The following is an 11,873-nucleotide window of genomic DNA, read 5'->3' as shown; positions in this document are numbered from 1 at the left end:
TATTTTGGACCCTGGTGTTCTTTTTTTGTTTATCAATGCGCACACAATATTTTTTTTTTCTCTTTAGTAGTGCAACGCCCACTAAGAAGAACCGATCATTATTGGTTAAAAAAGAATCCGACCAGTAGCCCTGGCTTCGGAATTGATCGCTTCCGTTTTCGGAAATACACGCGTCAACACGTCCCTCGGTAACTGCGAGCAACGCGCGCGTGCCTCTGAAACGCGACCCTCTTGCATATACGTCACACGCGCGTTAGACCAGACAGCGTCCGACGCGCTTCTCACGTTCACATTTTGCAGCAACGATCAAACTCAGTAAACGTGCTAGAACTGCTCGTTCAGAAGCACTGTTCTTTTCGCCAGTGAGAAATGTACCAGCTGGTCGCCAATGATCCCCATGTCTACGTGAGTCTCTCGCCCATCCTCTCTTTTAATTTTTAACCCTCAATTCATCGGGCACAATTCCATGCACCACATGAGCTAGTTCGATATTTAACCGCAAGGATGGTCCCGTAACTTCTTTTAACGCGACGTTGAAGTCATCGTTGTCTAAAAAATCCGGTTTTGGTGTTGACGTCGACTGTGGCTTTGCGAACGAAATACCACTATCAGGCATGTGGTAGTTGGTAGGGGACGTGGCTGTGCACTGATTGGTTGTCGGGGGATGTGACGTCACAAGAACATCATGGCAGGAGCCACCAACTCGGGCAGCTGATTTAAGATTGGAGAACGAGACCGGATTCGAATACTCCGGTTCCCTTAGATTGCAAGTCAAACACGCTGCCCTTCGGCCACGCAGGCATATTTGTACGGCTTGACTTAAGAATGGCTCTATATTTATGTGTCGCAATGTGCCCAGGTAGCACTAACCACCGGCCCAATATTGGTAATGTGGCGGTAATGTACTGGCCCTATGTTGGGCCGGGCGTTGTCGGTACACTACCTATATTGGTCCAATGATTTGTGCTGTGTAGGTGGTAGCTTACTATTGAATGCAAATGAGTACGTATGGGATAATAATAGGCCCATATTTAGAGATTATTGAACAGGCAACAAACAAAGCGCATCTACGCTAACGAATATATGCAAGGGGAACCGCAGTAGAGAGCTTAAAAGTCCCCAATTGTTTTTTTCTTTTTTTTTTCTTTTTTTTGCTACGAGAGCACAAGGTGCTGGAAAAAGCTCTGTGTTTTAAAAGACGCATATCGCGTGGCAATCACGTGTCGCCATTGTTACAGTAGCATTCAGTACCTCAATGACAGGTGAACGTAACCCGAGCTCGATTTCGATGGCAAAAATGAGAAGCTTCGACAATCATCATTTTACGCTAAGAATGAAAAAAAAAAAAAAAAAAAAAAAAAGAAGCCGGCAAACACCGATACTGACTGTACCTCATTTTGTTTGTACTGCACCGGTACGCTTCAGCGTTCTGCACAGCTCCAAACCTGAATGCACAAATTATTTTGGAGGCGAGCCTTGCAACCACACACCTTTCTCTATTGGTACAGCAACCTCAGTGTTTTTCATAACGGTGGTCTCACATGCGGGGAATGAGGGGTGTGGATGGTTGGCCATTGCACTGTTACTGCAACGGATACACTGGCAGTGTTATTCTGTCACAGCTCGTCAATTCGGTAAAGGCTTTGCTGCAGAAATTGACAATTTTATGTCTCACGTGAAGTGTAAACAAGACCACAAAGCCATAAACATTAAACTTAAATGTCCCGGAGCGCATTGCAAAGCAGGGATAAAGATGCACTAATAAGTTCCCCTTTCGTTGCCTCGTGGATCCTGACGATATATGGCGCCACGGTACATATCTGCACCAAATACGATGCTACTTCTAAGTCCTCATCTACACGCGGCGCTTATTCTCGCAGTGAAAATTGGGCACATTCTGTTTCCGTTATGTGATGGAGTGAGTCTCCAAAGCACCCTCATCTCATTTTTCTGATTTTTACGCAAGTATTCTATGATGAACAGAGGTGTCGCCAAATGACCTCCCCTTGCACCCGTCCTGACCTAAAACCGGGAATTGTCCAGCCCCATTGCTCCCCAAGCATTTCTGTTGCCTCTGACTACGACTGCTGAGCCTGAGGCGGTCGCGAGTCAACCTCTGTTAAATATATACTATACATTCCCACGATGTCGAAAGTAATTCAGTGCCTTCTATATGCAGCATTCCTCACAGCTCATAAACTGGCGACGATAACGGGTGTTTCGAACATTGAGATGGTCTAAAACACAACAATGTGCCTAAAACAACAAGGCTTGCATCGTGTTTGTCCTTCTTTTCTCAATGAAAGAGAAAGCAAAAGCCGTTGAAAAAGAAAACTGCTGTGAGCCTGCAGTGCACCAACTCTGAATGGTAAACCCATTAAGAAGGGTACGAAAGGCAATAAATCTGTTGTCCCCCGCACGTTACAACCTCCCTTGGATGCCTCCTAAGGGTCCATTAAAGCACAGACATCGTCACGCAGCCCATATTTGATTTATTTCGTTTTTACCTCAGCCATCAATGAATGGCGGCTTTTTCGTCGGCGGGGAGAAGCAGCGTTGTCCCCGTTGCGACTGCCAAAAGATCCTGCGTAGAAATACCGAGCTGAAAATACACTGAGCAGGGCCTGTACGGATGCACACAATGTCACTCCACCTTAACTAAAAAAAAAAAAAATAAATAGAAAAGTAATTTCAACTAGCCAACCATACGTCCTTTATATTGCCCGCCAAGGGTTCAGACGGCTTTAAAAGCCAATGCCGAAGGTGGGTCATTTTTGTTGATTTTCATTTGCTCTGAAACTGTAGAAACATGTCTGAAATTAGCTCAATTAATTTGAGTCGTTTCTATTTTACTTAAAGGAATGCTAACTATTTGCCAAGCCGAAGCAGTCTCCACCAAAAATGAAGCCTTCCATTACTATATTCCAGTGTGCTTGCTTCCGCATTGGTCGGTGTTTGCTGACAAATGCTTCGGGGGGAATTGGTAGGAGTCCAAAACCTTCTTCAACAGACGAGCTAATTCAGCTCACTTGAGAGGAGGCCTGCACACTGGTTATGTTACCGGGCCCGTTATGCGTGCGCTTCACGCTTTATTTCTTCTTTCCTGGTCCCTGACAGTGCAAGGCTACTGCAGCTTATTGTTGGTTATCGTTAGGTTTAATGTTCTCTCAACGGTCTTAGGGGCTTTGCTTTTTTTTTCAGTCTTGTCCGGAGTAAATGGCTTAATGCCAAGGTCAGCTTGTAGCCGTCGATTTGTAGATCTAGCTTATCTTCCCAGACCTTCACCTCACTGGAAAAGCATTTATGTTCCCAATTTCAGACTTGGCATGTCGGTGGGTTCGCACATGCTCTCATATGTTCGCACATGACTGATACTCGCAGGAGCTTTCCTTGCAAACAGCCCTAACTTTATCTTACACGATACGAGAGAACTGCAGCCGACAAATAGGCTCTGCATAGCGAGGAACACACAGTCTATGCAGGTTCCTCTCTGCTCGGAGTCATTTTGCCAGCCGTAGTTATCTCGTGTCTAGTTCAGAAGCATTGTTGTCTCACGGGACGCGGTAATTAACAATTTAAGATTAAAGCCTTTAAGGCAGACTCGTTGTTGCAACATCATAGGATGTATATTGCTACCTTTTTTTTTTTTTAATTGACAGCTTCGAAGGAAGAGCTGTGCCCTGTATTCAGTTAGTGTGTTGGCCGTCGCTTTACGCTAACATTCCGGAAAATGCACTACCTCACCTCAGCCAAGGTCAGCGACGGTTCACGTTTGACTTTCAGTGAGCCAGAAGACAAAGTGCGGCTATAAACAAGGGCAATACTGACACTTAACAAATAACCTGCCTCGAACCGCTATGTCCCTGATCCCCTGCCGAGCACGCAAACCACTACTCCACGCCAGGCTCGCAAGAAACATCTAATAGCTCTCCTTGTATAGCATATAGGATGACAATAGTGATGACAACGACGGTACAAATAGTTATAATGATGATGAAAGCGACGTTACCGACGCTACAGTTAGTGATAATGATATTGATGCTGGTAGCGATGACAATGACGGTGCCTTAAGTTGGCAATGATGATAGTAGCGATAATTATCATGTTGAGTAACAAGAAACGTGACCAAGCCTAACAAAGCTTTTGCTTCGTCTTGGTTTAAGAGTTAAATAACAACATTTTTTTTCTATATTTCCAATAACTTTCGTCTGAACGGAAATCAAGTGGCCAAGCTGCGGGTGACTACATGTATGCTTCCGCAACCTAAAGCGTAAAATTGTTCTTGATCAATTTTGTTTTCTTTCAGTGATATTCAATTCATTCACGGGTGTGCCTTAAAGGCTAGCCCTAAATTGTTTTGCTAATCTGACTGATCACATCGAAATCCATTGATTATTTAACTCGTCGTGGCGCATCTCCTGCAAATATCAATAGAATCAAAGTGAGCGCTGAAGAAAGGCAGAAGCGCACTCAACGATTGCGAAAAAACAGAATAGTGACTGCAAGAACAAACATCAAAGGGCAAGTAATCATAACAGTTAGAAGGAAAAAGCCAGGATTACCGCCACAAATTCGGCGCTTAGACGCCAGAATAAAATGTGGTTAGTATCATACAGAAGGCGGAATAGTATAGAGTATTTGGCGTGAAGCTGCTGAAAAGAATGAGGCCTCATTGTGCTCTAATTTGCTCAGAGCTTTCAGAGACATCTTGTCGCATGACACAATTCTGTGTAAAGTTGACCTCCTCGCTCTAGCATCTGCTCGTTCAACGCGATAGTATGACATCCCTTGCTCATTTTCCATCACTCTATGTCAGCGTGCAGATGCCCCTGCAGGTTTCTTTTATAGCGCAGGTTTTCTCTATTCTTCCTAGCACATATTGACCTCCCAGAGCAAACTTCGTCATTCGCTATCAGCAAGCCGAATCCATAAGCAAGTGCCTGTGGATATCATGTTCAGAACGAGCCTAACCTAGTAAGGTATTTATTATCAGTAGTGCGAGAGAGGCCTGCTCCTTAGACCTAAATCTTTATTCTGTTCTGTTACGGATGCATCAGCATGAGAAACGCTCTGCGTAGTATCTCAAAAAAGAAAAAGTGAAAACCTTTCTTCCTGTGCTGTGTATTGATTGGGCTGTGACACTGCTGGTAGTTATCAACAACTCTCCATTATGAATACAGGTAATATCTCCAATTCCGGCAAAGCGTTCCTATATTTGAATCAGTGCTCTAAATAAAATAGATGTGCTCTCGTGCGCTAAAGATATATAGGGATAATAAAATGGTACACCACATGACTCATATCTGTTGTGTGACATTGCTCAAGCGTGTGGAGCGAGTGCTGCTACTTCTGATGAACAATTTTATGAAAAGTTTCTCTGTGGCATCCTACACAAAACTTCCGTTCCAACGCGAACTTTCCAGACTGGCCCTAAAAACCCTTTTTAAGGCGAGCATTGCGCTACGGTAAAGAAAAAAAACTGCGGTCTATGATGAACGCGCTTGGTGAACGACGAGCGATGAGGTTAATTATGAAAAAAAAAGGGGGCTCTAGCGCTGAGTTTTAGGACACGAGTGTTTGTTCGCGTTAATTAAGAATCACAATATAGTGATCCGATTTTGCTATCACAAAGCGCATGTAAAGACGGAGAGATATGGCTCTATCCGAGATAATCATCTGATGCCATTGGAGCCTTCCTTTCTTTTTTGCGCGGCACGCAGCTTTACCAGCGCGAACCGCATCGAAGAAGGGGTAAGCCGATTAAATACTTTTGCAGGCTTTCATCGTGCTTATTCTATCACGCAATTGCGACTACTGTGACGTCAGTGCGTACTCTCTATGGCATAGCTTCGTCATCTGCATTTTCCAAAATTAAAGCATCAAAGTACTCCGAGGACAACATTTGTGGCATTTTGAGCTGCTCTCTTACACCCAGTGTAACCTCCTTTGCGTCGTCAATGACGTCACACTTGTATGGCGTAATAATATGTTGTACACCATTGTCACCAACTCTGCTTCGGCGTACGGCGGTAAAACTCAGAGCCCATGGGGTTAGGCAAGTCAACATGCTCAATGTGAGCCGAAAGCCTCCTTTCGCAATAAATTCCACTCAAAATCCATCCATCTTAGATTTCGCAGCGATGTGGGGTGATGCGTCAACAGTCGTGATGACAGCGCTAAAAATAGAAAGAGTGTCATTAAGGCGGTTCTTTTTTTTTTTTTTTTGTGAGGGCAGGTGGGGGGGGGGGGGGGGGGGGGGGGGCTACACGTACGAAAAGTACGACACTGAGCGCCACTTTTTCTGAAGCAGCTGCACGATAGAAGACAATCCCTCGATCCCTAAAGGGCCCGTTCGGCAATTACAACACCATCAGTTAAAGGTTTTCAATCAATCAATCGATCAATCGATGTCACACTTTCTCGCACCTTGCTGTGGTGTGGAAATGCAGAACTGGCAACTCAACTACTGTTAAACGCTGCTGTGAATAGGAGTGTAGTTCCACCGGTGAAAACGGTGCCACATTGAGTCCTGTTCTAAAGCTTTCAAATTTATAAACGAATTAACGAATGAATCAACAATTTAATTACTAAAGGAATGAATGAGTAATTTTTTTTTTTTTTGAAGTTGCCATGGAAAGGTGTTTATCAGAATTTTTCATCGAAATCTTTTGTAAGCATACGTGCTCCTCTGCTTTGTTTATTCGCGGCCAAACCCCTAAAAAGACGGGGCGAATGAGAGCACGCTTGTACGTCATTGAGGGGGATATTCTAATTCGGTTAGATGGAAAGGGCCCGCGTGGCCAGCCATTTTCTTTTTTCTTGGAGCTCTTTAGAACATCCGGCGCCGTTTTGAGGAAAAAGATGCCATAATACTTAAAACTTATCCGCTTCACCTAATAACTTAACCAACAAAGCTACTCGGAAAAGTAAGCCACGTGATCGTGCTATCTTCTAAACTCTGTTCAGTGCGGGGAAAGTGAGGGTTCTGTAGAAATTGCAACCCAAGCCCTGGACTAACGGAAAGAATCTGGCATCCGAGCGCTGATGCGTTGTCTTTCATCCCGCAGCCGACGCCCACAGCTACAGTGCTTACTCAATACCTTACGACACGCAGTTCCGACCGTGCCCGCAAGCACGATAAGTAGTCACCGATATCCCTCTGCGCTGTCTCGCCTTTCACCGGGAAACTTTCCGCTGCTTCCGACTTCTTTTCCCTCTTGGTGAGCCGCATTAGTTACGAGGAAAAAAAAAAGTGGGATGGGCTGCTTATCGCTCAGTTGACATCGCGCGGTAAGCGAACATGGCGCTACGCTTATCCCCTCCACCAGAGGTTAGAGTTCTGCGCCACTCCCTCGAAATGCTAGAGTATTTTAGGTTCGCCATATCTCAGGCAACGAGCCAGCTCAAATTAAGAGAGAGAAAACGGCGCGCCTTCATAAGGACGCCGCAGTAGATATCATTTCTTTTTTGTACATACCCTGTGTGTTGCTCGGGTGGCCAGTGAGGAAAAAACAGTTCGTACGTCGTACGTGATGCCCTTCCGACACTCCTTTCGGACTTTTCGCTGAGAAAAACGAAAGTTACACCTCACTGTTGTGTTGATCATTTCCTGTCAGCAATAAAACTAACCGGGAAGCCCCAATTTCTTAGAGCATTTATTACTCCTTAACCTTTCCTTGCGAACTCTTTTGACTCTAAGCATCCGAAATTTAAATACTTCATACCGTAAAGAAGAAGATGGCCTGGTGCCATCGAGTAGGCTCAAACAGCGACCACCAGCTTGACGAGCCCGGACCTGCAAGCGGTTCTCTTGGAAGCGAACCGGGCGGAAAAAGTCCCAATCGTGATTTTTGAACCAGAGGTTGCCTCTTCTCTGCGCTTCATTACACGCTGCCCGGAAGCCGCTTTCGTTGCTGCCTTCAAGACTTATGCACGACTTCGTCTGCGTTACTACTGGCACGGAATGTACACCTACTTCTGCAAGTTCGTACTTTCCTTCCCTGATTGCCAACTACGAAAGCATTGCAATCGCCATTCGACTGGCTTCATGCAGCCTATGTCCCTTACCATCCAGGCCTTTCGACCCAGTCGGAATTGACCTGCGGCCCGCTTCCTTACATTGCAGCCGAAAACCGCTGAGTCGTTGTAGCGGGGGATAACCTTACCCGGTAGGCCGAAACCGCCGCCCCACCTGCTGCTACAGCCCGCAATATCGCCGCCTTTATCTTACACCAGTTCATACTTCGTCACCGGGCACCCCGGAAACTGCTGAGCGACCGTGGAAGAGTGTTTGTCTCTGAAGCGGAAGTGGTCCGGCAGCAATGTAATGTCACTCATCGCACTCCTACGGCCTGTAACCCGCAGACTAATGGTCTGACCGAACTGTAGGCTACATATTGTCAAGGTACGTGGCTGCAGGTCGTTCTAACTGGGACGTTACTACCCTTCGTCACGTAGGTGTACAATACGGCTACAATATCCTCGCCATTTTTTTTTTCTATTTTATGAACGTGAGCTATCTTCTATACTCGACACAATACTTCCATACTGGCCCTATTCTTCTGAATCCACCACAGTACACCTAGACACGCTGAGAAGTGCAGGCAACTCGCCCGCTCGTTCACGTCTGCCGACCAGAGCAGATGTGAACGTCGCTTACACGCCACTCACGCCATCGACAGCTCCTTCCGCAAGCCCTTTTTTGGCTGTGTATGCCTTCTGCATCACCTGGCCTCTCCTCCAAACTGTTACTGAAATACCAGAGACCCTATCGCGTCCTTGAGCGCACTTCACCCATCAACTACATCGTTGAGCCCGCCATGCCCCCGCAAGATATCCGACGGCGTGGACGTGAGCCTGTCCATGTATCTCGCTTAAGATCATACTACTACCCACACGGGTTTGGTGTCCCCTTACGTCGCCAGGATAGCTCCCTCTTCTACATCTTCTCCCTGCCTCTTCTCCATCTTCACTCTTCTCCATCTCCCTTTTCTCCATCTTCTAAAGAAGATGACCTGGCGCCAGCGCGCCGGCATGAGACGCAAGCACCAGCTGGAAGAGCCCGGACCTGCAAGCGGTCCTCTTGGCCTAGCCCGAGTAAATGAGCTCGCCTGCAATAAACTCGTTATAATACAAATGTCGGTTTAGTTCCGCTGGGGCTTTTACTCACGAAACTGTCAAAGAAACACAACAAATTGCTGCAAGATACCTAGATGCTAACAAATTTGCGAACCGATTTCTTTCACTGGTCAATCCCGAGACGTTATGCTTTCTGCTCCGTGCATTTGTCCTTGAAAGGCACCTGTTCAACCTTTGGGCTGGTGTCGTTTGAAAAAAAAAAAAAAAAAAAACACAGAGATAGGCCATTTTCTGACTTATCGGACACCAGCTATAGATAGGTTCATCTGTTTAACTATCGCGAATTTTTTTAGTGTATTGAATATTTTAGTGTATCGGAATACGTAGAACATTACCTAAGGGTACAAAAAAAGAATGTTATCTGTTCCAGAAATTCGCGCAAAAAACGGCGCTAATATCAATGTCAGAAAAGACAAGATGACCTCGTTCTGTTCAACGGGAGTTTCTTCGCGACTGAAAATTGAAAGCGCGCAGATAGAGAAACGGGCGGAGAAAAGCGGACAAGGGCAAACAATAGCGATTCTTTTCTGTCGTCCCGTTTTTCGTGCTATCTTCTGTAAGACATTGAAACACAACGAGGTGAATTTCCTGCTCTGACGAACAAATTTTTTACAAAAGTTCCGCGTATGCGTGGGAAGGTCCGGAAAGTGCCCTTCGGAAACCCTTTATAGTGCTGTTAGTTTGATCTTACTTTGTGTAGTGATACGGCATCTCTTGTTGATGGGATTGCACCAATGCCAATGTGCGTAAAGCGGCAAAGTTTATCTGCGATGTTTTACAGTCACTCAAAAAAAGCTACACAGCCACCTTGATCAAGAAATGTCTGATAAGGGTCATTCTCATGACACATTTCACATATTTTTGGCTCGCATTTAAAACTTTAAGAACTCGCTCATTAGCATCCCGCGCTTGATGAGAAATCATTGCTGGCAGACGGTGTCAGCGGTGCTTCTGAGGGACAGCCCCAGTGGTAACTTACGGGTGGCGAAGGCAGCGCGAACAGGCAGAGCAAACAGGAGCCACAAGAAAGTTTTGCAAATCCGCTTGGATTTTTGCGCTGTTTACCCTTTCGGTGGTAGATGTGTTGCTCTGTCCTGTTACTCTATTGAGGAAGAATTCGAACGTCTGACGTTTACCGGAAAAGGCCCTGGCAGCATCCACTACTCGTCTTGTTAGAATGTATATAATCAGCTTGGTGAATAACGCACTCTACATTAGCCTTCTCCTTTTCAGAGTCTGAAACATTCTTTGTGTCTAGGAGTATGTACACGGAGTCAAACCGGGAGTGAACAGTGGCGAACGTGGAAGTGTAAGACTAAGCAGTATGAATGCGTTCAGAGTAGCTGATCAGCCCCCCCCCCCCCCCCCCCCAAAAAAAAAACAAAATGTCGCCCACTTCAGGAATATGCCTCTCGTATAAAAGCGCTCTAGAACCGTTTGTTCTAGCATGATGGCACAATGATAAACGTGGGCATGGTTTAAACACTTTAGTTTGCGAAGAAAGTTTATTGGCGTGCACAGTGACTGTTTTAACATAACACCTTACTGGCCCTGTTCTAGAGAAAAGACAGCCGCAACCTTATTCTGCGTTAGACTCAACCATGCCTTGCTCCAATGCGATAGCAAACCATCTCAGCATGCTCTTAAGCACTTCCATTTTTCGCCGCAGGTGATGTTGAGAACTCTTAAGGAAGTGCCCCCCCCCCCCCCCCCCCCACTCCACCTCTTTAGTTTTTTCACATAGTCTTTGTTCGTGTGCATATTGTTTTGCGAGAGACCCAATTAGTCCGACGTCCGCGTTGCGGCGCCTACTGCAATGGTAAGTAGTCGAAGAAAAAAAAAACACTGATGGCGGGCTCTGCTTATCACTTTCGCCCTATCGTCGCATCCTGTTGTGTCGCCCATTTGTATGTAATGGCGCAGGCGGGCATATGTCTTCCGCTGGAACGGCACGAGCGTTTTTGTTTTGTTTTTTTTTTTAATTTCTTTTTACGCTACCGCACTGACTTCCTCCTTTCGAGAGGCTCGGGTCGGTTTCACAGTCCTCCAGTTCTTTTCACCAGCCAGAACTTGCATTCCAAACCCTAACCTATAGCTTGGCAGATTGATGTCAGCTTATGCGCAAACCACAAGTTGCTTGGCCCGGGCTCTACGTGCCGCCTGCTCCTCGCCAAGTAGTAGGACGCTTTGGGGCGGAAGGCTCCGCTTGGGACACTTATGGATCGAATGCAGCAAGTTGGTCGCCCTATCCCGGCTGCTAATACAGTGCGCCGCGCACGTGATTTAGACTGACGGGACGACACTCAAGCGGCTTGTAAATACGGGGTATGTTTGTGTACGGTGTCAATGGTCGCTGATACACTGCTCTAGCTGTGCTAGATACCGGTACACAAACGGAGTTATCCTTTTACTCTTTATGTTTACGCGATTGTCGTCGTGTGTGTGGAGATAGCGTATATACGGGTCTTCACCTATCCTATCTCTCTATGGCTCCTATCTGTGTTTACCGCCCTACTTAGCTTATCGATGTCTCCTTTTGCTTCTGTCGACCGTAACTCAATCGCTAAAAACAATACACAGCTATTGCCGCTCCTGTCAAGAATAGCTTTTCTTCCCTAGTAAACCAGACTATGGTTTAATTTCCATTCACGCGAGGAGCCTGCGCCGCCGGCGCTTTGTCGAAAAAATTCGGATTGGCCGAATGGGTCATGACGTGAGTGGAGCTCTGAAATGAA

General features: G+C 46.0%; 1 protein-coding gene across 1 annotated transcript in view; it reads left to right on the top strand.

Moving 5' to 3' along the window:
• Window positions 1-299: 299 nt before the first annotated feature.
• The window catches only part of LOC146199425 (putative sodium-dependent excitatory amino acid transporter glt-6), a 50,063-nt gene continuing 38,489 nt past the window's right edge, over window positions 300-11,873 (top strand). The window contains exon 1 of the mRNA XM_084594907.1: window positions 300-405. Coding sequence (XP_084451033.1) covers window positions 370-405 — 36 coding nt within the window. The 5' untranslated portion in view covers window positions 300-369. The remainder of the gene's footprint in view (window positions 406-11,873) is intronic.

Source organism: Amblyomma maculatum, chromosome 2 (genome assembly GCF_055883805.1).
Source record: "Amblyomma maculatum isolate TAMU_Amacu chromosome 2, ASM5588380v1, whole genome shotgun sequence".
NCBI classification, from domain to species: domain Eukaryota; kingdom Metazoa; phylum Arthropoda; class Arachnida; order Ixodida; family Ixodidae; genus Amblyomma; species Amblyomma maculatum.
This window is presented reverse-complemented; position numbering and strand designations above follow the sequence as displayed.